Source organism: Pseudopipra pipra, chromosome 5, assembly GCF_036250125.1.
Source record: "Pseudopipra pipra isolate bDixPip1 chromosome 5, bDixPip1.hap1, whole genome shotgun sequence".
In the NCBI taxonomy this organism is placed as follows: Eukaryota; Metazoa; Chordata; class Aves; order Passeriformes; family Pipridae; genus Pseudopipra; species Pseudopipra pipra.
The window spans coordinates 17,484,092-17,507,705 of NC_087553.1; the positions used below are offsets into that span (position 1 = coordinate 17,484,092).

At 43.0% G+C, this 23,614-nt stretch overlaps 2 protein-coding genes across 9 annotated transcripts in view; both read right to left on the reverse strand.

The window, feature by feature from the left end:
• DGKI (diacylglycerol kinase iota) overlaps positions 1-422 on the reverse strand; it is a 215,115-nt gene extending 214,693 nt beyond the window's left edge. For 2 of the 7 annotated variants that reach the window (XM_064654704.1, XM_064654700.1), the window contains exon 1: positions 49-397. In XM_064654704.1, coding sequence (XP_064510774.1) covers positions 49-239 — 191 coding nt within the window. In that variant the 5' untranslated portion in view covers positions 240-397. Of the gene's footprint in view, positions 1-48 lie in introns of all 7 variants that reach the window. The other 5 variants (XM_064654706.1, XM_064654701.1, XM_064654708.1 and 2 more) reach the window with 4 other exon arrangements.
• Positions 423-6,170: 5,748 nt separating this feature from the next.
• Positions 6,171-23,614, reverse strand: part of CREB3L2 (cAMP responsive element binding protein 3 like 2) — an 83,956-nt gene continuing 66,512 nt past the window's right edge. For both annotated transcript variants that reach the window (XM_064654711.1, XM_064654710.1), the window contains exons 8-12: positions 22,918-22,986; positions 15,867-15,966; positions 14,828-14,954; positions 13,918-14,143; positions 6,171-12,993 (exon numbers count right to left, since the gene is read on the reverse strand). In XM_064654711.1, the coding sequence (XP_064510781.1) occupies positions 12,918-12,993; positions 13,918-14,143; positions 14,828-14,954; positions 15,867-15,966; positions 22,918-22,986 (598 nt within the window). In that variant the 3' untranslated portion in view covers positions 6,171-12,917. The remainder of the gene's footprint in view (positions 12,994-13,917; positions 14,144-14,827; positions 14,955-15,866; positions 15,967-22,917; positions 22,987-23,614) is intronic.

Genomic DNA, 23,614 nt, shown 5'->3' on the forward strand with positions numbered 1-23,614 from the left:
GGTGCCCGAGAGGTTCCCCCGAGAGGCGCCCGCCCGCCCGGCACCCACCTGTAGGACACCTGCTTCCTGAAGGTGAGGCTCCGCAGCTTCTCCTCCAGCGACTCCTCCGCCGCGGACAGCCCCGGCTCCTCCGGGACCCCGGCGGCACCCGCCGCCTCCCCGCCGCCCTCGGCCCCCCGGCAGCCGCCGCCACCCGTCGCCCCCGTGTCCTCTCCGCCGGCTGCAGCGGGGGGGTTCATTGCGTCGGGGCACTGGGGCCGAGAAGGAGGAGGAGGAGGCGGGGGCAGGGGAGGGCCGGCCGGCGGCTGCAGGCGCTGGGGGGCGGCGGTGGCCGGGGGACCGCAGCTCCCGGGGCCGCGGGGCGCGCTGCGAGCCGCGGCGGCTGCAAATGGCAGCGCGACCGCGCAGCATCCATCGGCGGCCGCACTGCAGCGGGGCATTGTGGGAAACTCCCGGGTGGCCACGCCCCGCTGCCACGCCCCGCCGCCCGCCAGCCAATCGCCGCGCCCCCCCTGCCACGCCCTGTCACGACACACACCTGCACCCGGCTCCCTCCCGGCGTCACATTAAAAACATGTTTGAGAGTGAGTCCTGGTGCCCTGGAGCACCCAGAGGCGCCCTCGCCTTCTCACACCCCGAGCTTGTTTGTCTAGCGATTGCTTCTCATTTTTCTCCCTAGGCGATCTGGATTCGGTATGCTCAGAATCAAAGCACCCAGCTTCAAAGAGGTTTCTTCTGACACAAGCATCACGGTGCCCTTCCGTGAAATTAATTGTCCTCCCACCTTGTTCCCTGCTTCTCCCTTTTCTTCAGTGTGTCAGTAAGGAAGGCTTTAGAGGTAGGTGTCGGCATGGAGCTGTTTAAGCACGTGAGTTGACAATGACAATAAGATTAAAAAGTACAGAAAAGGTCGAGGTCTGTTTCTATACAGAAATTATAGCAGGAATTATGCTCAGCCAGGGCTCTGTTTTCTGTATCCAAAAGTTCTCCAAGGTAATGTGGTTCAAAATAGAAAGACATAAGGAAAAAAAAAAGAGAAGCATGGACAAGGGCACTCTACAGAGAGGACATAGGCCACAGGAGCAGATTTTAGAACCTCACCAGATCCACAGATGACTTCCCTGAGCAGCCTTGCCCCTTCTTTGTTATTCTTGTGCCACAACACAACCATTGCCATGATTAACAACATAGGCACCATATGCACCAGCGTGCAAATGTTCCAAAATCTTGAGCATCAACCTGGCGTATGACAGTCAATAGGTTCTTAACATCTGATCCTTGCTCCTTCTCTAACCCCATGTAAAGATTCGGCTTCTCCACCTGTAGCACATACTGTGTACACATCTTTCACCTCAGCTTCAGCACTGACAGGCTCACCATGCCAGCCAACTGACATCTTTCTGTCCCTTGCTGGCAGTAGAGAAGGGTCATGAAAAGTGCATCTTTTTACTACACTATGTGTATTTAAAAGTTGAACCAACCTTCAAAGTCATATTCTACCCATATGCATAATCAACGCATACATTCCCTACATGCACACGTGCTTCTTCCAATAGGGATATAAATTTTCTCCTCCAAATTTCAGAGTATTTTTAGTTACTAGTAAAGTACACAGACTAAAACATAATTAAGCAATGTAATACCTGACTTATTAGAAGCAAAACTAAAGTTCTTATTCAGAACTGCAAAAGGAAGGTCTGGATCCTGCTCTGGATCTCTCTGTGTGCAGAGAGATTTACACACCAGCATGGAGCTCTACTGGAACCACTGCCTTTTCCCTAGAGACCTGGGTTCTCATTTGAAAAGTCTCCAGTTGAACTCTCAGGGAAATCAGCAGCCAGTGTTGCTTGTGAAATCATTCAATTTAAGAACATTGTGACAAGTCTCTTTTGCAGTACAGAAGTAATCCATTTTGGGGTGGTACTGTCAAAGGCCAGTTCAAAGCCAACCCAACATTAAGCTTCAAGGATGAGGAGCAGCACCGTAAGTCCCTCTCTCATCAGTAGTATCTTCAAGGTTCTGTCTTTGGTGAAAACCATTGCTATGAGAAGATGCCAATGATGTGTAAAAAAACCCTTTAACTGCAAATTAATTTTGCAGTCAGAGAGCAGAACACTACCTATCATCTCACAGCTTTATTGTCTCAGCCTCTGGTCCACATAAGAACAACTCTGTGGCCTGTGCCCCAGCTAATCGCTCCACCTCCCACAGAGCACCTGGAGCGAAGCCTAACAACTAATTAGAATTTCCTACCCCCTCTCCAAGCCACTGAGCCGCCTCCTCCTCCAGCATAAGCCTCCTGTGACTCCTGCTTGTCAATAACCATTTTCCCCACATGACCAAATCTACACTCTGCTCTGGGGTTACCTGTTTTTCCTCCGACTGCTGCAATTTGCATGACTCATTTGCAACATGAAGTGCTAAACTGACTTCCTATGCCTTTTTCTGAATATGAGCAATTATGAGAGAATCTGAGGCTCGTGAAGGAAAGCCCTGCTTACACAATTACACCTGTGGCATAGCTGTCAATCCCTGTGGTTAGAGCAAGGCAGCAACAGCACAAGCTTTGGAAGAGCATCGTGTTTGCTCCAAGACATGGCTGCAGACATACCGCTGGATCAGGAGAGAAAGGATGAGCACAAAAATAGATTTTTAGCAGGTTTTGCCAGTATCTGGGATCATCATGCTAGCAAAAACCTGAATTCCCATATCTGAGTTCTCATCTGTTTAAGCATTGTCAGGTTAAGAGGAGCACCTCACATCGCTCTGCGGTGATTCCCCTGCTTAACTGGGAGAGCTGACAAGGTTCAGCAGGTGGGGAGCTCTTTTTCCTGGGTGGAAACTTCTCACCACACTGCATGCTTTGAATAGCATGGATTAGAATTCCACCTAGAATAGGGCGGATGGTGGGAATGAAAGAGGAAATGCAGCGAAAGGAGGGATTTCAGCCTTTTGGAGTAAAGCCAGGGGAAGGAGGTTTATTCCATTACTCACATGCCTGTTAAATCCCATTTTGAACACTCCAGTGTGCACAGACTGTGTGCACTGTGCTAAGTTTTATTCTGAGTGGGAGGGACTGAAAATCTTTTTCCTAATAGAAAAGAGGTGGAAAAATATGAAAAAGGACATTGGGGAAGAAAAGGGTGGGGCAATCTTACTTGTTCAGTGTGCCAGGCTACCCAGTGAGAAGTTAGTCTACTCTTAATGTTCCATATTCCTTAAGATAATGCAAAATTCATCCTCAGGAAAACCTTCAACATTCAACCGTCAGGAAAACATACAAAATATATTTATACACATGTGTACATAAGTGTTTGCATCCCCTCAAATTTTTATTCTATTTTTAAATGTGACTGAACAAGCAGCCAGCTTCCCTTTACAGATCCAATGCTGATAGATAACCCCACAAAAACATTCACAGCATCTGAAGTTCCAGTAGAGCACTGCTTATCCATTGAGTAACTGAGGGATGCTGAGGCTCAACATGTAGGGACCAAGCTCAGCTCAGCAGATTGCCCTGTTGGGCAGAGCTGCTTCACCCTGCAACAACAATTAGCTCTTTGTCGAGTTACTGCTTTCTGGTACATTCTGTTTATTTTTACCATTTTTCAGCTATTTTTCAGCACTGCTCCCCTTTCTGCCTGAAGGCTGCCATAGCCAGAAATATGCCCTGGTATCTGGTGTCAAGGTGTTCATAGAGGTGAAATGGTGTCACTTGCTTGGAAGCCCCTGGGTGCTGCCCTTTCACAGATAGCATGGATCAAACCCAGGTTTTAACCACAGAGGTTTAAAAAAGAAGGACAACCAGAATGTAAACATTTCTTTGGACAGTGGAAGTGAGACAACCCAACAGTCATGGACTTACTCTACAGTGGTTATCTTCCCTCAGCAGTATCACAGCAAAGATAGGGGTCAGAACTTGTCATTTTCTCCTTACTGGAGATACACAAAGTAGTAATTCTATAGCAATGTACAGAACTCATGTAGATACAGTTCTATGTGAGTGGAATAATAAAAAGTCAAAGAAGTCATTCCTGCAGACCATTTGAAGCCCACAAAGAGGCAACAGCAAGAAAATGAGAAATCAAAAAAACTACTTCAACTTTTTAAAGTACAAACTGGAGGGAAACAAGACACATTAGCATTATTATAATTAGAAAACAAAAATGCTTTTGTTTCCAATCATTAGCTCCTTTGGATCATCTTGCTTTGCTTAATCTCAATGTATTTTATAGAGAGGAGGAAGCTACCACTGGCTTTGCAGACCAGGAATCTGAAGCGTGGAGAAGGGTAAGCCAAATTCACCAGCACGCCACAAGCATGAGCTTTGTGTTTCTAAAAAAATTCTAAAGCAAACAGACCAGGAAAGAGCACCAGGAATGACTCTCTCATGAAATACCTTCAAGAGGGGTGAAGTCTGTGCTTGTTGTAAAATAGGTACAAGCAATAGCTAACAGCAAAGGGAGAAGACTTACCACCCAACCATGCCATGAGAGGCATCACAAGCTGCATTACCTGCCCTGCAATGGGAATCAGCCTGAGAAAGGAGTATCAAAATTCAGCCTTGACTTCAAGCAGTAACATGCTTTTCAAAGAACAGCATGTACCAGAGGCTGATAGGTAGCGAGGCTGACAGCTCATCACCCAGCATTTCTTCATTGTATGTGGGCTTCTTTTTTAATCACAGACTCCCTGCAGCATCACCTGCTGTGTGATGATTTAAGGGTAATACTGAGATCCAGGGAGATTCTTAACCAATCGTTAATCACTGGTCCATGTTTTGTATGCTTGCAGGAACTGAGCTCTGCTGAAACTAAGCTGAGGGTAACTTTCCCAGTCACAGTCTAATGATTTTCCTCTAAAAATGCTATATATGGCTTGATGCTGCTAACAAGTACCCTAGATCAATAGTTCTGGCAAGTGAAATTGCCTGTTCAGAAAGCAAGAGGCACCCAGGGTAGAGCTTTGGAGGAGCTTTTTTTCCCCTCCACTACCGATTTCTTTTGCTACTTCGACCTTTTTAGCCCCAAACCAAGGCATTTCCGAAAATATGCATTGGCCACAAATTTAGTGCAGGCCACAGTGTTCCAATTTTCATGGTACGCTGCCTTCTCCAACCTCTAAAGCAGTCTTCTTTAAGAGACCTTGAAAAGGAGGCATCAAAGCCATCTCTCACGCTCCCATTTTCACTTTCAGTAAAGCTGGAACTATTATTTCCATCACTAATATTTCCTGCAGAGGATAAATTCTTGGTTGTTACTGTATGGATGCCCGGTACTCATATATGAGGTCTCTTTCCTAGAAGAAAACTGGTGTAAAACAAATTACCACACCATTGTGATGCCAGCTCTGCACAGGGTAGTTTTCACACCTGCACATCTATCATCAAGTTCCCTGGGCGGCCAGCAAAGCCATGGAGTCCCCAAACTGGAAGAAATTAGGTGGGTTTTTTTCCATGTCTACCCAAAGTAGTAAAGGTTCAGCTCCGTCCCCTGGCTGGATACTGTTTCTGGGCTGCTGGGCCCAAGGTTGACTGCTCACACAGGCAGAACAGCTTCTGAATTGCTAGAGAAAGCTCCTGAGCTATCTCAGGGGTGAGTCAGGGTAAGGGAAGGACCCGAGGCCAGCGGAGGACCCGATCCCTAAAAGCCAAAGCAAAAAGAGCTCTCTTAAGAGTTCGCTTTAGTTTAAGCAAATCCAGTGTCAAGCCAGTGCAGGGAAAGGCCTTACCTTCCAGAGGGCTATTTGGCCCATATGACTCAAGCTCCAGCATGCCCTAGCAGACTGGTATCACTGGGCTGAAGCAAGTGCCCCCTTGAGCATCAGCCTTCCTGGATCCCACTTTTAAGGAGACAGAATTTAATATTAATGGGGCTGTATCGCATAGTTGCACTGAAGTGCCATTATCATTATTAAACGCCATCAGCCTTCACCTAATTTCCACCCATTATTGACAGACATAATTCTCTGCTAATCTCAAAAAGGGAAGGGGCAGCCAGCCTCAGTTAAAAAAACACATCATTGCTTTTAACCTTCTCTTTCTAGCACCCTGCTAAAGTACTGGGGTTCTGCTGTCTTGAAGATAGACACATTGCACACAGCGCCACACCTGGGAAAGCCAAGGGCCCAGATCTTTTCCAACAATCAGGAGGAAATCAAACAAGTTCTACTTGCTTTTTCTACAGAAAATATTTATTTGCAAGAAATGAAAAGCATAACATACTTTGCTACATACATATTTAGGCTACAAAAGCAGGTAGTCTGTTCTCTCGTAGAATCAGGCAGATGATTTAAAAAGGAAAAACAGCAATTTCTTTCCACCCAATGGACATGTTTGCAGTGTTAACAATCAGGTGGGATCGCATCCAGATGACAGCACTTGTACAAAAATAGAGGCCACTGTACACACAGACACAGAGTTAAATAGACATGCCAAGAGAATAGAGACATCTGCAGTCAGAAGAGGCCCCAGTGAAGTTTACCAAGGAGTTTTGGAGGACATGCTTTTGCGCTACTATCACTGTCCATGTCATCTTAGATAGTTTTAAATGTTTGCACAAACCCATACTGCATTCCCGTGAACAAAGGGAAAGGGAAAAGATCAACTTAAGTGCCTTAGGTGTGTCACAGCAGAGTGACTCAATCACAAGGTGCTGTTTTGCATGGCCCAAGGCAATGGATTTGGCCCTGGATATGTATTTCTCTTCATGAGAGTAACACCAGGTAGTGTACCCTTGGAAGGCCTAGCAAATCTTAGAAAAACTGTGATGTATTTGTGTCACAGCATGGCCCTCTGAGAGCAAACTGCTTCCCCTCAATGTGCCCATGGGGCTGTCAGGGCAGTAGCACTCCCACAGAAGGGGGGATCCTCTCCCACAAGACCAGCTCAGAAACTGTGTTCCTTGAGCAATTGGCTCCCAGGGGCCACCTTTTAAGGCTAACTTACATCACTTAAAAAAAAAAAAAAAAGATTCAAAGCCATAATTCTGCAGAACAAAAATGATACCAGAATATACAATAAAGCCTAAAATAATCTTTTTTTTGAACCAAGCCAGAGCTGTCCTACAGAAAGGCCAGACAGTCTAGGCATACACACAAAATGACACAGTGCAACAACATTCAGTCGACAATTAATCACAGCACAGTCTTCAGACAGCAATTCACACAATTTTATGAGTGCTCAGTGATGTGGAATGTTGAACAGGTTTCAGAGAGGAAGGCCTGGATTTCCTGTTGCACCAAGCTGAATGTGCCCTGTGTGTTCAGGTAGATGCCTTTATTTAGTGACACTTATTACATTAAGGAAACAACCCTGTGTTGTTGATTTCTTTTAATTATTCACATCTGCACAGATACACACATGCTCACACTCATTCTTGCTGACTGTACAAGTGAAGAAAGCAAGACGCTGTTACATCAGCACCGCTGAATTAAAATCTGGGATGGCAAAGTCAGATATGAGCTGAGTTCTGTTAAAAGAAAATGATTACCTGCCTCTGCTTCCCCCTCTTCCTCTTCCACTCCCTTCATTATGGACTGCTAAAGTTCGAAGATTTTTACTTGCTGTTTGGAGGGGAAAGTGGCATATAACATAAAGGTCAGATATGCATAAACAGGACTGCATAATATTAAAGAGCAAGGGGAACAGGAGTAAAGCTAAACCTAGCGGGGAACTAGTGACAGAGGCTATCATTGCTGATTTATGGAATCAAGAACTGGGTTTCCCTGTGATGTCAGGTCCCTTCACTTGCCCTTTATTTCACACTTTCTGTAAGACAGGTCTACAAATCCAGCTTTCCCATGCTCAGTTCTCAGCTGTTCAGTTGAAGCTCTTGGAGAAGGAGTATGGAGATCGGTTTTAGGGTACACAAGAGACTACTGCTAATAGAGAATATCCAGACTCCATTTCAGCATCACAAATTAGAGGTTTCTGCAAGATGCACTCTCTTCTACACAGCAATTAAACTCATATATATATATACACCTTGGAAAGGCAGAAAAAGGCCTGACATGAAAAGGACAAAAACTAATTGCAATTTCCCTCTCAACACTGGAGAGCATCTCCAGTGGATGCTGATCACCCAAGCAATGTAGTACTACTAACTGGGATCACACCCTCAACATATCTCTGAGTGCCCAATGTCATTTTATTTGCCATGAGAAAGCTACAGTATTGATTGAATCCTTACATCTTATTTGTAGAGACCTTACTTAACATGTAAATCAATTCATTCACCTTTGCAACCCCCAAAGTTATTAATCCTTAACACTATATAGTGCAAACCAGCAATGCATCACAGCACTACACTACTTATATAGGCTAGTATAACTTTTGTAGCTATGAAGTTCTGACCTATCATTTCACCTTCAGAATACAAAATGTTCCCTTTTTAATTAGTGACTCGAGAAAGAAATATTTTAGTCACCAAGAGTATAAAAATACTCCGTATTCCTCTGTTCTCAACTGCGTGGGTTTTGTACAATGGCCTCTTGGCACTAGTTAGAATCTAGAGCCCAAATACTCAGTGGAAATCCCTCCCAACGTAGCAATTAGTATCCTTCTTTTACTTGACCTACATTTTAAATGTGTCTAGACAGAATTTACCACTCATAGTTTGGGGGGATGGGAGCATAGAGGTGGGTTGGTTTCTTCAGTAGGAAAAAAAAGGTTTTAGATTAATTTCTAGTCCATGTTCGAAAAATCAAGAATACATCAAGATACACCGTTATACAGAGAGATATGGAAGAGGTCCCCTGTCAGTATAAATCAGACCTGCACCCCCAAGAGCAGTATGTGAGAAGTGTGCTGCGTTGTATCAGGTGGGATCTGGCCTAAGAACCTCAGTCTAATCCATTAGTCTGTGCTGCTGAAAAATATTGAATGGTACAGATGAAATGAAAGAAATGCAGCAAAGAACTATAAATAGCCCAGGGGAGAAAAACCAACATTATCTACACACTAGTAACAAGATCAGAAACAGCACATGCCCTGTGCTTGATAGTTTTTAAATATATATATATATATATATTTATATAAAATAATGCCCTACTTTCATTTATAGCTTATCTCCCTAGAAGCAAAGACCTGACAGATCTAGACATGCTTTAAAGCTACAGGCCAAAAGGTAAGTTTACTAGTGTGTATAAAACTGTGCTGACAAACACCATAATGTTACAGCTGAGGACTGCAAGTATCACTCAAGTCCTCTACTGGAAATGGAAATTAAGTAGCATGTAAGGCCTTTGCTTACCACATCCATACACACACATTATTCTACAGCACCAAGTCACTGATCATGGGAAAAAGCACACTGGCAGAAGGCTAAGACCTCAAGTAATAGAGCTGAGCTAATTAAAAGCACTTACACTGGCATCCTCCCTGAATACACCTAAGTACTCCTTCCTTATGCCCTTAACACAGAGCACATAAGCTGCCTCTGCACATGGTGTGCAGTGCATCAGCATTCACACTGGGGTCACCCCTGGGCTGCTGAGGCTGGCAGTGCAATTGGCACTGTCCTGCCTTCCCCATCCGCCTGCTAGGTACATAACATGGGCACAAACTACCTCTGGAGATAGTGAAGTCCTTGCTGCTCAACAGCCTGTGAGGAGGTGATGACAGGGGATTCCTTAGCCCCCAGTATCTAGCAGAGAAACCTGTTCTATTAAGGCCCCTGAAGAAAAATGATCACAAACATACCCAAGTAAAGGTTTTCCTTATTATAAGAAGTAACACGTAATACAATAAATCCCCAAACAATGTGTGTGCTAGGTCAAGAGATTCCCCAAAAGAGTACCTAAAAATAACTTGAAGGATTACACAAATTAAGATTATAGAAATAGATTATCAAACAGTTGCAAGAAAATCGGAACGGCCATACTGGCTTGGATGAATTAGTACTGAGGCCTGACCCAGACTGCGGGCATTTAAAATGCTCTGGATGAAAACATGACTATCTCCCAACCAGATTTGAACTGACATTCCCAAATTAAGCAAAAAAATAGGGCAAAGTTTTAACAGTGGTAAGTGCGGTACATTTCGGAGAGGAGGGGCTGTTTTGGTTGTGCAAAATCATCTGTCCTGTGAGTATTGAGAAATAATTCCATTTTGGTTTTAAGACATTGAAGTCAGCTGTATCTGCACTGGTTGGTGATCCATTTAACTGGTCATGGGCATGAGTTCAGGCAGAGAGGCCTCCTGCTTATATGCACAGTACAAACTGCAAGACTAGTAAGTGGTGTTGCACTTCTCAGCTTGGAACCTCTTCTGCAGAACATTTAACCACTCAGTTGCCCTCAGAGGTGGCAAACCATTGGTGCTCTGGAAAAAAAAAAGACCATCTAAGGAATTTCCTAAACTACGACCTTGCACACTTATGCTGACCAGCCATAAGGTAATGGAAGGGTCAATCCCAGCTTTCTCCTGTCACTTTGCTGACCTCAAGTGGCTGAGCAATGCAGCCATCCCTTGTGGCACCCACCAGTGGTCACTGTTTATGTGAGGCCTTAAACCGTTCAAAAAGAAAAAAACAGAATCATACAAAAGTTGTTGATAGATACTGGAATGATTCAGAGGACCCAGGAGGATCACTGTGAAGGGAGACAGACTTTAGGGCAGTGATCGACCCATGCCAAGAAGGGAACAGTTGCAACACAGACTACAACAGCACCTCCCCTCTCACTGCCACCTCAGGTAAAATAATAAAAAGGCACTTGCATAGAAGAATAGGGCATTACACAGAAAGCACGTCTGTACACCAAAACTCATTACTAGCTCATGGAGTCAGGCACATGTTTCACTGTCACTAATGTGAAACACCTTCTTAAAATGGCACAATGGGAACTGATCCACAGTCCCCTGTAATTTGCCAAATACTTTCCATTCATTTCTCTGAGTTTTGAGTCAGGCCCGAGGATGGCAAATAGGGAAAAAAGTCTAAGGAGAACGAAGAACACGAAAGGAGCTGGTGTGATAGCTGCAGTATTAAAATACAAATCCAGTATTTTACAAAACAGAATACTTGCAGGAAATATCTACTGTACATAGTAAAAAATTACTTGTAAGGCTAGGTTAGTTTTTCCCTTATTTATCATTAGGAAAAAAATAAAAGACAAAAGAGCTTCAAATTCTTTTTTTTTTAATTGACTTCTTCTGGTAAACTGTAAAGTAGCTATGCTAGCCTGCTGAATTAGGATTTTCACATTAAATCCATCTCAATGGAGCCTGAGTGCCCTTCTGTAGGAACCAGATAAAACCCTGCTCAAATCCTGGGGTAAGCTCAATTATGCCACTGCAAGGACAAATTGCCTCAGCTCCAGCAAAGGCATGAATGACCAAGGTACTGAGAGGACACTTAAAAGACAACAATGACACAGGACAAGGAAGAAACAAAGCAGGGAGAAGACTACTGGACCAGGATCAGACCTGAATACTGCTCTTGCCTTTTCCACTGAACTTGGGCCAGTCACTTCACCTCCCTGTGTGCTCATCTCATCCCTCTATTCACAGGTCTCCTGCTTACACAATCAACTCCTCAGCTCAGAGGCTGCCTTGCCATACAGCTAATACAGTATTTACCACCTCCAGGCCAGAACTGTGCCTAGCTGGGGCTACCTATACTCCTGTCTTTTCAACAAAGCAGTTGGTCTAAGATCACATCTCTGGAAAAGGAGGTAAGAGGATGTCATAATGTATCTTTCCACAGAGGAAAATAAGATACATGGCTTTATTTTAGAACAATTCAAGTTAAAGGGGAGGGAATGGGTATTCAATAATATTTGTGTGTTAGTTTGCTCAGATCACCTGCAGGGTTAAGGGAAGCTCAGTTCTCTTCATTGCAACTGCCTGAGCAAGATTTTGCAAAGCTAATAAATACTATTTACAACAGTAACAGGAAGATGGCAAGGAAAGGAAAACACAAGACAATCTGAGACTGGAAATAAGAAATTCTGTCAATGCATCTAGAGGCCAATAAATTAAATCCATATCGTCCTCTCAGGAGGCACTTATGGTTTAAGCCTTACATTGATTCAGTTTGTTGGGAAGGAACTGATAAAAGCTAAATAGATTAGCCTTAAGCAAACTAAAGGGCATCCATCTAAAACATTGCATGAATTTAACAAAATCTGCTTTCTAAACAGATTTAGTTAAACTAGTGTAGTTCTCCCACACAAAGTGTGACAAGACAGTGACTGATCTTTGCTTAATTTCTCAAGGGTGGAAGCAGGGAAGCCTACCAGAACTGCTTTCAGCACACAGAGAAACCTACCCCACTAAATGATAAAGGAGAAGAGAAAGAGCTAGGGGAGGACAATTCAGCACCATCATTGCCCACCCCTCTCCTGCCTGTGTTCTGAGCTCAGCAGTCTCAGGGCTCTTTCTTGTCCCTTCAGAAGCAGGCTAAACACATGCTTCTCAATCCCCACAAAAGGCTCAAGTGCTGTAAACCAGCAGGCACAGAGCTGTGATTAGATTTGGAGCACCATCATGCTGCACCTCCTCTCTCTCCCTCAGCTACCTTCTCCCAAGAAAACTATCACCCACGTGCTCCTGTTGGTTTTGCATATTTCACTCTTTTACAGAATGCCTTTGTGCTCAGACCAGGCTGTGTGCATGTGGCACACACACCCACCAGTCACTGGCACACTGCTGGCATCATCTGCCATCATAATTCAATCCTGCCCTTGCAGTGTTAGACAGGAAAGGAATAAAAGCAAAGACAGGGACTGTGTGCAAAGTGAGGAAGGGAGTTACAAAGACAAGAGATCCCATCTGTAGTCACAGCCTCACCAGTCAATGCAGAAGTTGAACTCCCTCTCTTTTGTACTTTGGTTCACTGAGGATGACAAGTCAGGGGAACTTTGGTTGAAAAGATGTGGGAAAGAGGGAAGTCAAGAAAAAAAGGCCTTTTTTATTTTTAAGAGGTGGCATTGACTCTTCTATCTATTTCAATTATCTTCAGTGTTTCATTTCTTTCTAGTTCGGAGTTGACTCTGTAGGGAAGAAAAATACCAAAACAGCAAAGGTTAACATTAACAGTCATTTTAAAAGTGCATATCCTGCTTGAATTAGCTAATGCTAAAAAGACACTCAGTATTCACCAGGTACTTGTCAGCTGGAGTCTGGTAACACATTGAATTAGTCATCTCTTTGGCTCTAGGCATAACTTTGACACAAGTGCTCAGAAGACATACTTGGGGTGATATGGCTGATCCTAGCCCTCATAATAGCATGCTGCCAAACAAAATCCCTCTCTCCACTGTTTGGTGGGCTTGTTGTTGCTTGTTAGCAGAGACTGAGACCCGGGCCAACAGGACAGTGGCAGGACAAGAAAAGGTACGGTGGAAAGAAAACTGCATATGCATCTTTAAATCAGTGAATCTCTCTCTTTTCAGAGGCCCCAAAACCTTAAATTTAAGTTAAAAAAAAAGGAACTCAGTGTAGGAACTTAAGCAGTCCGATAAATTTACATGTCAGTCTCTTAAGACTGAGTCCCGGAAACTTCCCACGGTAATGCTTTAGTAGGATCACTGTTGTGAGAAGCTCCAGCTCTTCACACCCTAACCTCACAGAAAGCCCAGTGAGTCACAACTTCACACTACCACACAACTGGTAAAAGCTTATTCCTTCAGGAGACACACAAGTAAGTGCTCAAAGAAGTGGGTAGGCAGAACTAACAGGCTTACGGGGTTTAGGTTTCTGGCAGAAGTAGAGAGTTCAGTAGCTGTATTACAACAACAATGTGGCAAACACTTCTCCAGAGTAACGATGACTTTGCCTATAGGATCTCCAGATAAAAACCAAACTCTTAGTTCATGTTTTACGGTGCCCAGCACAGCTGAGCCACTAGTCTTACTTCTGGCCTTCAGGCACAATGACAGAACACCGGTATGACAAGCAGCCCACCCTGCACTCACCTGTGCTGCTGCAGGCCCAGCAGCACTGATTTCTCTAGCCTTGTCTCATTGGCTATTGTGAACTGCATGATGTCATCCTGCTGTGTCCCTGACACAGCTTCCAGGGACAGCGTTGCGTACTTGGAGGTGTCTGTTTGCCTGTCATTGCGATCTGCAAAGGAGATCGGGCTTGACGACTCCTCCAGCTGGTGAGGCTCTTCATAAATTAGCAGACTCCTTGACCTCACTACATACAAAGAGAGAAGGCAAAAAGACATGAGAAACAGGCAGGTCAGAGAACAGCCCTGGTTATTTCAGGAAATGGAAACTGTCAGAGCAGAGCTAAAGCTGCAAAGGGCTTTTCTTTCCATAGTGATTAACTGGAAGTTTGACAGCTGAAGAAAGAAACCACAGGAATGGTCCAGGTAGGGATCAAAAAGCTCTAAATTATTCACAAAACAAGAACAAAATTAAATAATCACTCTGATAATATACTGGTTCATCATAGGTATATAATACTAACAAATTCCAACTCAGTCCTTGGAGTCTTTGCTGACACTGGCCAAGGGAACACCAACTGATACCAGTTGTTCATTTTAACAGTATGAACATTTCCTACAGAGTAGAAACCCTGCTACCTTTCACAAACCACTAGCTTTAGTTCCAGAAGTACCAAGCAAGCTAGTGGGGAAAAGGCTTTGCCCATGTTTATGAGGTCTGCTGCCATCAGCATAGTTTACCAAGCTATCCTTATATATATATATACATATATATATATATATATATCTCCTTCTTTGTTACATATAAAAAAATGGTCAGTCAAGAAGCAGAAAAGCAAAAGGTGCTTGAGAAAGGGGTTAGGAATAGAGGTGGAAAACAAGTGCCAAAGTACAACCGAGCAAGGAGCAAGACTGGAATAGCTGTCACTTACCAATGGAATCTGTGTAGGACTCTGGTGAGGAATGCTGCCTGGGCAACACCATCTTTGTAGCAGAAGGATATGGCCCATAGCTCTGAGAGAAGCTGCCAAAAACTACTGCAAAGCACAGCACCACCATCTGGCAAAGGGAGGATGCAGAAGAGGTGAGTGCACTAGGTTTTGACCCATGTGCACACATCAGAACTAACACTTTATCAAAACAAACCATTTGAGGCCCTTTTCATCACTACATACAGGGTCTCTTAGCAAAGGCACATATACAATAGCAATTCAGTGTTTTAAAGGGCACATTTCAAAGCTGGAGTTTGTTTTCAATGTCTGCCACCATTCTGACCAGCTGCCTTATTTACTCAGAAAGCTGAAAAGCAGACAAAGCTGCCATGTGTGTTTTACAGATACTGTCAGGAATTTCCCGACAGGTTACTTCTGCTTGCCCTAGTCTTGCTTCCAAGTGACAGCATGGCTAGCAGATTAGGAGAACAGATTAGGCCTTGTAAATACTTTCCATCAATTTATACCACTTTAGATATAAAGGGAACTCACTGGCTGAGTGTAGGTAGAGAAAAGGGAAATGTTTCATTCTACTCATTTTCTTATCTTGACTACTATTACTGAAATAGGACAGAGGTAGATTTACAGCCTCAGTTATATTTTGATTTGGTTGAGCAAGTTTATTTTTACTGGTAACAAAAGAACTGAGCATCAAAAGTCCCATTCCTTTTCATTTTACAACCCTAGACACCATTTCTCACATACAATACTGCAGTAAATAATAAAGTGGGTCATTTGGAGGAGTAGTGCTCCTTCCTTCATCACTGTAGCACCCAACCAAAAGCACAGGTCCAGTCTCCTCCAGAATTTAGTGCCTTCCCAAGTCTCACCTACCTCAAAATTAATTGTCAAATCATGAAAAGTAGTTTCCCAAGCTGCAAATTTGCAACTGAGAGGCTTTGCAGAGCAAGGGATGTGCCTTTGAGCAATGGAAAGAGATTCTCATCCCCTTACAATTCCCAGCATTAGGGACACTCACCATAAGACAGGTCCCTGTCTGTGTGCTAGCTGCCTTACATGAACGAGACACTTTGCCAGCAACCATGGCTTGGAGTCTCTGCAGCTGCTGCAGAAGTGTTCTGGAAAGCAAAGACAACAGACAAGAATCACACACACTGCCCCTCTTCCTGGTTAAACAGCTTTTTGTTTCAAATTCCACACCTGGCCAATAATACAGCATTTATGACAAGGTAGAGATAATTTAAGTCCTCTCCTTGAAATTACTAGCGAGGAATGGTTTTAATTTTACAAAGTTTTTACACATATTAATGTTGGAACTTTCAAAAAGATCTTTTGTTTTTCCCGCAACTGATGTCCCTGAATACTTACTTCTTTAGTACTTTCAGAAAGCTCTTGTAAATAAAAATTGTGTTTTCAGTGTTTCTACAAGAAATGGCTCCAGTGAGCACATTAGCAACTGAAACTGCTCTACACACAAGTGACCAGATGCATATACAACCTGATATGTCATGAATTCAGCAGGAGTTTTGCCATTATTTTTAAAGGTGCAGAAGTGAGTTTATAACTGCTGCAGTTGGTGATTGAGGTACCTCCTTTTTCCAAAAAACCTATTCAGTGGTTTGGACCACATGCTGGAACATTTTTAAAGAGAAGGTCTTAAAACTGAACATGGGCACAGACTTCATTTCTCAAATTCATTTATTAAATAAAACACTTTATTGCTATTTGCTAAATCCTCCAGGAGCCGACAAAAACTGCAGATGCTTCAAGTGGCTACTCTGACTGTGTCTTTCAGAGGTCCCAACCACAATGACAATTCTCTTGTGGCTGCAGTCAACAGTCCTAGACCAGCAGGATATTATTCTGTCTTTCTGGCTGGCTTTTTTCTGCTGTAGCATCAATTACTACAGTCAGAATACCACTCATTTAAATGGGAAATTATCTCAAAGTATGATTGATAACAGGGTTTTCACAGAAGTTTTCATTGAAGTGTTTTAGCATATAAGGAGCAAACCAAATGCCTGTCCTTGACACAAGCATAGTACAATTTTGTACCAAGTTGTTAAATTTGCTGTCCATTTCCAACTTTACTTGTCACTTCTCCTGTAAGTCTCACAATCTCTTGTGGAGGATACCCCAACAGAACTCCAGGCAACAGTTTTGGAAGCTGTGACGTCAAACGCTAAAGCAAGAGCCGAGGTCAGGGTGTCAGAGAAAATAGAAGGATTATTTTAAGATCAAACTGGCTAAAAGCTAATTGTAGGACAGACCCAGAGGTGCCTTCCCAGCTCAATATACACTGGTCTGCCTATTATCATAGATTTTTTTAATCATCAATGCTCATTGCTAATTAGGGCTTAATGAATTCAAGGACTTCAGGAATACATTCTGAAATGAGCACAAGGCATTCTCACAGCACAGATTTATCTGGGCCAGCAGATCCTTCTCAACTTATTAAGGAAGGATGTCTTGTATGCTCTTGAGAGCATGGCTTATCCTGCAACTCTTTAAAAAAAGGAAAGCAATACACCTAATTCAATCCTTTGCTCACTATTAGAGAGACCACAGGCAAATTAAGAGATATAAACAGTGTCCCTCACATAAATGAGACCATCCCAATTTCCTGCTCCTTTCTGCATCTCTCCCCAGCTCCCCCTCACATCCGCTGCATGGCATGGGGTTCACAAACACTTGAGTACACAGTATACATCATTTTCTGGCACAGAATATGCTGCATGCAGTATTCCAACCATGTGCCACGAGCTGTGCTATACAGCAGTGCCCTTTTAACCCTGAAATTTCTGTGCTATCACAGAAGACTAAAGCTTCCCCCCGTTTCGGGCTTGAACCACTGGGCTCAACACAGAACAGCTCTGAGGAATGAAGAGGAAGGAGCTCTCCTCCTCCTCAGCTCGGGGGCTGGCAGCAGCAGCAGCCTTGAAATGCTGATCATTCCTGCCACTTTTTGTGGAGGCGTCAGTGAGAAAACAGCTAATGGCTGGTGAGGAAATCAACAGAGAAGAGGCAATTCTCCTCATTTTGCTCATCTCTGCCTTTTTGTGTTCAATTTAAAAAACCTGTTGGGCAGAGTGGGCCCAGAGAGCTGATTCCAAAGCAGTCTCCTTTTGGAAAGTATAATTAGGCAGGTATTCTGAGGTCTCCTATACACAGAGGAAGATTCATCCCACACCTCATTTACCAACTACCTTCACACAAAATGCCTTTCTTCCCCAAGTCATTTATCTGTTTGAGCAGAGCTACTGTCTTCTTCTCAACTCAGTGTTTGGAGCTGGCAGGATACAGATGCATTTGCAAACTACGAGCAAGAACTGAGGCAAGAGCAAGAAACAAGTCTGATCAGAGATGATGCCATGTTATCCTGCCACTGCCAAAATGGAGCACTCCTTGGTGCTTTTATTCTATATTTGAATCTGGAATGGTGGAAGACTGGAGTCTGAGGTCAAAAGATTCCCAAGCAAAAGCTTTTTACTGGACAGCTGCAGGGATGATCTGGACCAAGAGAGAGAAAAGGAGCAGGTCTCTACTCTGCAGAATAGGGACTTACCATAAACTATGATGCTCCCTCTAAATAGAAGCAGAAAGGCCACAAATGCTTTTAGTGGAACACACTGCCTATGGCTAAGTCCTAACAGGAGAAAATGCAAACCCAAGGCAGCATGCTAAGGGGGTTTGCACCCACAGGGATTATTTTCACTGTGTCTGACACATTTCTCAGGGATATTCAATTAGAGGGTCACCTCCGTGGGAGGTGTGAGCGTGTTTTCACACTTTTCTCTGCCAATGGAAGCACCTCATAGGAAAGCTGTAAAGTGACTGAAGACTCCTGCTCTTCCTTCCACACACTGCCAGCAAATTCACTCTGCCTGTGATGTCTTATTTTCCTGTGCACAATCACATATAGTCATCTTCAGAAGAGACCCTTTCACTACCAAATAAGAGCAAGTCAAAGCTTCCCCTCTGCTTCCAGTGACACTGATTGAGAGAAAATTTGTCACTCCAGGATGTAGCCACCTGGGAGGCTTCCTCAATTCAATGTTTATGTTTAAAATCCAACATCAATTCAAAGAAAAAAAAAAAGACATTTTCTAGGGGACATCAAACACTTTATTTTAATCAAAAGTTTTCAGAGAATTGTTCCTACTTTGTGAGTAACAAAACCTAATTCTGATAAGGAGAGAGAAAAATTATTCTGTCTTCTAACTCTACACAGAGATTCCTATTTGTAGGAAAGAGGACAAATCCCAAAGTAAGATTTTCACTGAAAGACCATTTAAATCCACCATTTTGTTTCATTTGAATTACAAAGAAAACATCCAGCAATTTTCCATGGAAGATGTTTCAGCATGAAAACCAATGTCCTACTGGTTTGAAAACAAGGAGTTGCTCCAGGGCTGCCATGTTTTGTCAACTATTATAAGGGTGGTCTGAAATTAAGTACAAGATATCTCGTTGCAACTTAAATCTAGATCCTTCACTCTTTGAACATGATTTGGTAAAATGACATTACCAGCCTCAGATAAAGGGACAGCCAAGCAAATCAGTGAAGTCTGGCAGCTTTGGTGCTGATAAACCCTTGGTGGGTCAGAGTGATGTGCAACTTGATCTTTAGATGACTGGGAGCTGCAACAGTTTGGGCAGGAGCATGAGAAATGGGAGAACATCTGTATTTATAAAGCCACTGCCTTTAAAGGTGCCTGTCACAGTGCAGGTCTACAAAGCTGGTTTGTGTTATTCCACAGCAGCAACTCTAGCAGCTACTTGCATGTCCTGTACATGTGTGTCACTCTCAACCTCATTCTATGTCTATCATTTCTCCAAGAAAAGGGATCATCAGTATATGATGATCCAGACTCAAGAGAAGTGAGAAGCAAAGGTACTTCTCAACACGTTATACACAGCACCAGATATTTCAATACTGTCTTTAAGCCCAAAGAGCCGCTAAACAACGCTGGTGTCAGAGAATGTATTCAACCCTTTGGATCACTGGCAGCCTGTGGTCCGATGCAAAAATGTGAGTGGACCAAGCCTTCCTGGTAACTGGGACAAGTCAGTTCAATCCTCAGTGCCAGTTTCTTCTCACACCCTTTGTTTTCTAAGATGGCAGTGCCTACGTGTTCAGATGCTACTCAAAACAATCAGACTCCGGCTCACTTGTGGCTACAAGACACAACAGATATGCATGTAATAATGTGCTTCCTTAGTTTTGAGAAAACTGCCTAGGAAGGAACTTGGATGGGTTTCTTCTAAAGGACTGAGTCATACAAACTAGGAGAGGTAACATATGCTAGTGTTCTAATACTAAATCTGGCAAAAATGCTGCAGTCACCCACTCACAGTAATGAGAATTAAAAACTCTCCTGCGTCTTGATCCCCAGCCTCCTGCCTTGTCTTTTTAAGATGCATGAATGCCAAGGGAGATGCTCCTGGATGCAATTTTTTTGACCTTTCACATTACATCTTTTCAGATCCAGAATTTCAGGCTAAGGCTGGCTTTCAAAGAAGAGTCATCTAAATTTTTTCATGTTACTAAGAGTAATGAAGGAACATTTTTTATCAGAAAAAAATTCTAGTGTTTCCATGGTTTGGAGCCAGATTTTGAAACGCAAACAGGGTTTCCCTGAAGTCTTAGGTATATATCTATGCAAATATGTTCTATATATAGAATAACATGCTCTAAAAAACAGATTACACATACTGAAAGGTAACTGTTGTTCAATAGTTGTATGTTTTGGAAATTGCCCTTCATTTCCTCTCAAAACCAGCCAGACTATACAAACATGATACTGACTGACAGCACATGGGTGTTCATGAACTTTTAGGTAAGCAGCTATAGCCCAATTTTCCAGCAAGGTAGAAATTCAACTTTGTCTTTATCTATACTTGAATGCATTAACATTTTAACACGTAATCACAGCTCTTATTTTCCTGTTATCTTTCCTGCACTATTACAATTTTTCAAAATGAAAGAACAACTCTAATGCTTGCAGATCTACTTTTAGATAATATGTTCAATAATTTCTTCATTTTTTACTGCAATGAACACTTGAAGTTACAACTACAGTCAGCTAGTGCTCTGCTTTGGGCATATTAAATAAGATACACGTGTGCATAACTGTGCTACATACTTTGAGAAATAACATCCTAAACATATAAATTTGGGCTTCTGACACAACAAACTGCGTAATTTTGACCACCACTGCTCTGAACTTTGACTCCTGACTATACATAGAAGATGAAAGTACCAGCTGCAGGATGCTGTGAAGACAAGTTCTGAAACATATGAAAGGTCTCTGGATGTCATGTCAAGGCCCTGTGCAAATACCAGTAAGGAAATGAGACATTTTTAATTCATTGTAAGATGTGGATAATGTACATTAAACAAGGGCCTGGAATCATTCTTTGAATGAGATAGTTGCACAATTTTACAGTAAATAAAAAAAGTGGCTCTTGGGGTTAAGATGAAAAACCCCTTAATATGGTATGTTACACAATAAAGGCTTGATGAAAGCAGGCACTTTTACAGCACTGCCATGATTACAAGAATTTCTGTGCAGAGGGAAGAATATCTGCTGCTCTGCAAGAGACTACAGATCAATATCAATGCTATTGCAGAGGGCAGGAAACAATGCAACTCATCCCACATGACCAAACTATGAAGGATCTGGAGATAATATCACTTGTCTAAATATTTTTAGAGCATTTAGCATGAAACAATTAAGATAATCAAATAAGAGAGAGAATGCTAAAGGTCCTTTCTAAAAGGATGGACAATACCAACAAAGCTGTTCTCATAAGTGCTTCCTCAACAACTCAGAGAGGAAAACAGCTGGCCAAATTTATCTGAAATGGGGAGAACAGCTCCAGGCTTGACAACATGCTGTCCTCAAGTGGATAATCTACAGCTGCACCTTTCCTTAGAGAAGTTGGCTTCAGCACCTTCTGGGACAGATCCTGGGAGAGACATCCCTACTCCACACCTACGGAACAATTCCTGGTTCTTGTATGTGAAACTGTGGAGGACGATACAAGAGGCACAGAAATGGCTTGGCTCTCTTCAAACAAGCAGCAGATGTCTTTATGCATGAGCAGTGTGTGGGAGAGGCTCTCCCACAAGTTACAGTGCTACAGGGTCTGGCTCCATGAAAGTAGAGATTGGATCCAGAGATTAGAAACAACACATGCCACTCAATTAGCAATATATTGGCTGCCAGATAAGCTCTAGGGCCATTTTCCATGATTGTGGGTCTTATCTTCAAAACCCAGCCTCCTCCCACACTTCAGTGTCACCATCACGTTCAGTGGTAACATTCAACCATTACTACAAATGCCTCTAAACTAGAAGGTGTTAAGAGTGGGCTTTTCTAGTGCCTACTCATCGGAATTTGCCACACTGAGCATAAGCCACGACTGACACTGCACTCTCAGCTAACATCCAATTAAAAGATCAGCTATTTGACATTTTCTGCCATGTGTCCTTTGAGAAAGCCACCACTGAGTCACCCGCTTCTTCAGAAATGAAGCAAGAAGGTGATTTTCCCCTCCAAATGAAGGAAATTCTGGGGTGTGAGATGGTTAGAAGGGTGCAAAATAATTGCAATGACATCTAGAAGTGCAGAGGGAACTAATAAAGACTCTTGAGCTCTGGGACTGCAATTTCTGGAAGTGTCATGTTCCAGGTCAAGGTCTCCTGGAAAAATTTCACTAAATAAAGAGAACTGGGAGAGTTGGACTGCAGTTTTTTGTTTGTTTTGAGTCACTAACTAGGTTCTTTAGAGCTCTTCTGTTGGGCAGTGAAAGAACTCTAAGAAGTGCTAAAAGGTTCCCAAGCACTCCACAGGCTAGGGAGACGGTTTAAGACATGACATCAAAGCCCCCATGCTTTACATCCCACTGCAGTCATAACAACTGGCTCTCCTCATCTTTCTCTGTCATTAACCCCATCAGATACAGCTATTGTTCACATTTCAGTTGATCTCTTAACCTCCAGATTTTCCAGCTTCAGTGTAATAACATTGCTATGGTTTTGTTTGATTCCCTTCATACCTTACCTGTTAGTATTCTCCAGGACTTCGACCTTCTTACGCAGCTCACTGTTTTCATTTGAACAGGTCTCAACTCTGGAGACAGCACAATGAAAGAAGATTGTAAAAAAAATCAGTCATTTATTAAAGCCATTGCAAAACAAGCCAAACTTGCTTTCACAGAGAGCTCTATGATGTTGCATACATCTTAAAAGATACTACTAGCTGTGGAGCCCCTACAGTGCTCAACTACATCCCCCTAGGTGCAGCTCATTCAGGATGGGCTGTAACTACTTTTTGCTCCTTGAAATAGCATAGCAAAGATCCTGCTCAGACTTTCTCTGTGCATTGGGCCACAGGATAGATACTTTAGAAGTCACAGAATGGTTTATATTTATGTTGCTAGCAAGTGTTTTGTGCAAAGGCACCCAGAAATCCAGCGAATGCCATGCTTCTGAAATCAGACCCTCAAATTTCAAGTTTATGAGGGCTAATAATCCAGGAGACTACAGACAGTGCTCAAGATTGTCCCAAGACAGTACTCATTTCCACACTGTCCCTGGAAATCCCCTAAACTAAAGGAGATTGTAATATAACTTGGCACCTAAGAGGTCCAAGTAAAAATATGTGACTCCCAAAAAGACAAATATGACCATTCTGAATAGCTCCAAGAAGAAAAAAAGGTAAAGGGAAATAGCTTTGATATCTGTATGCATGGGATGGA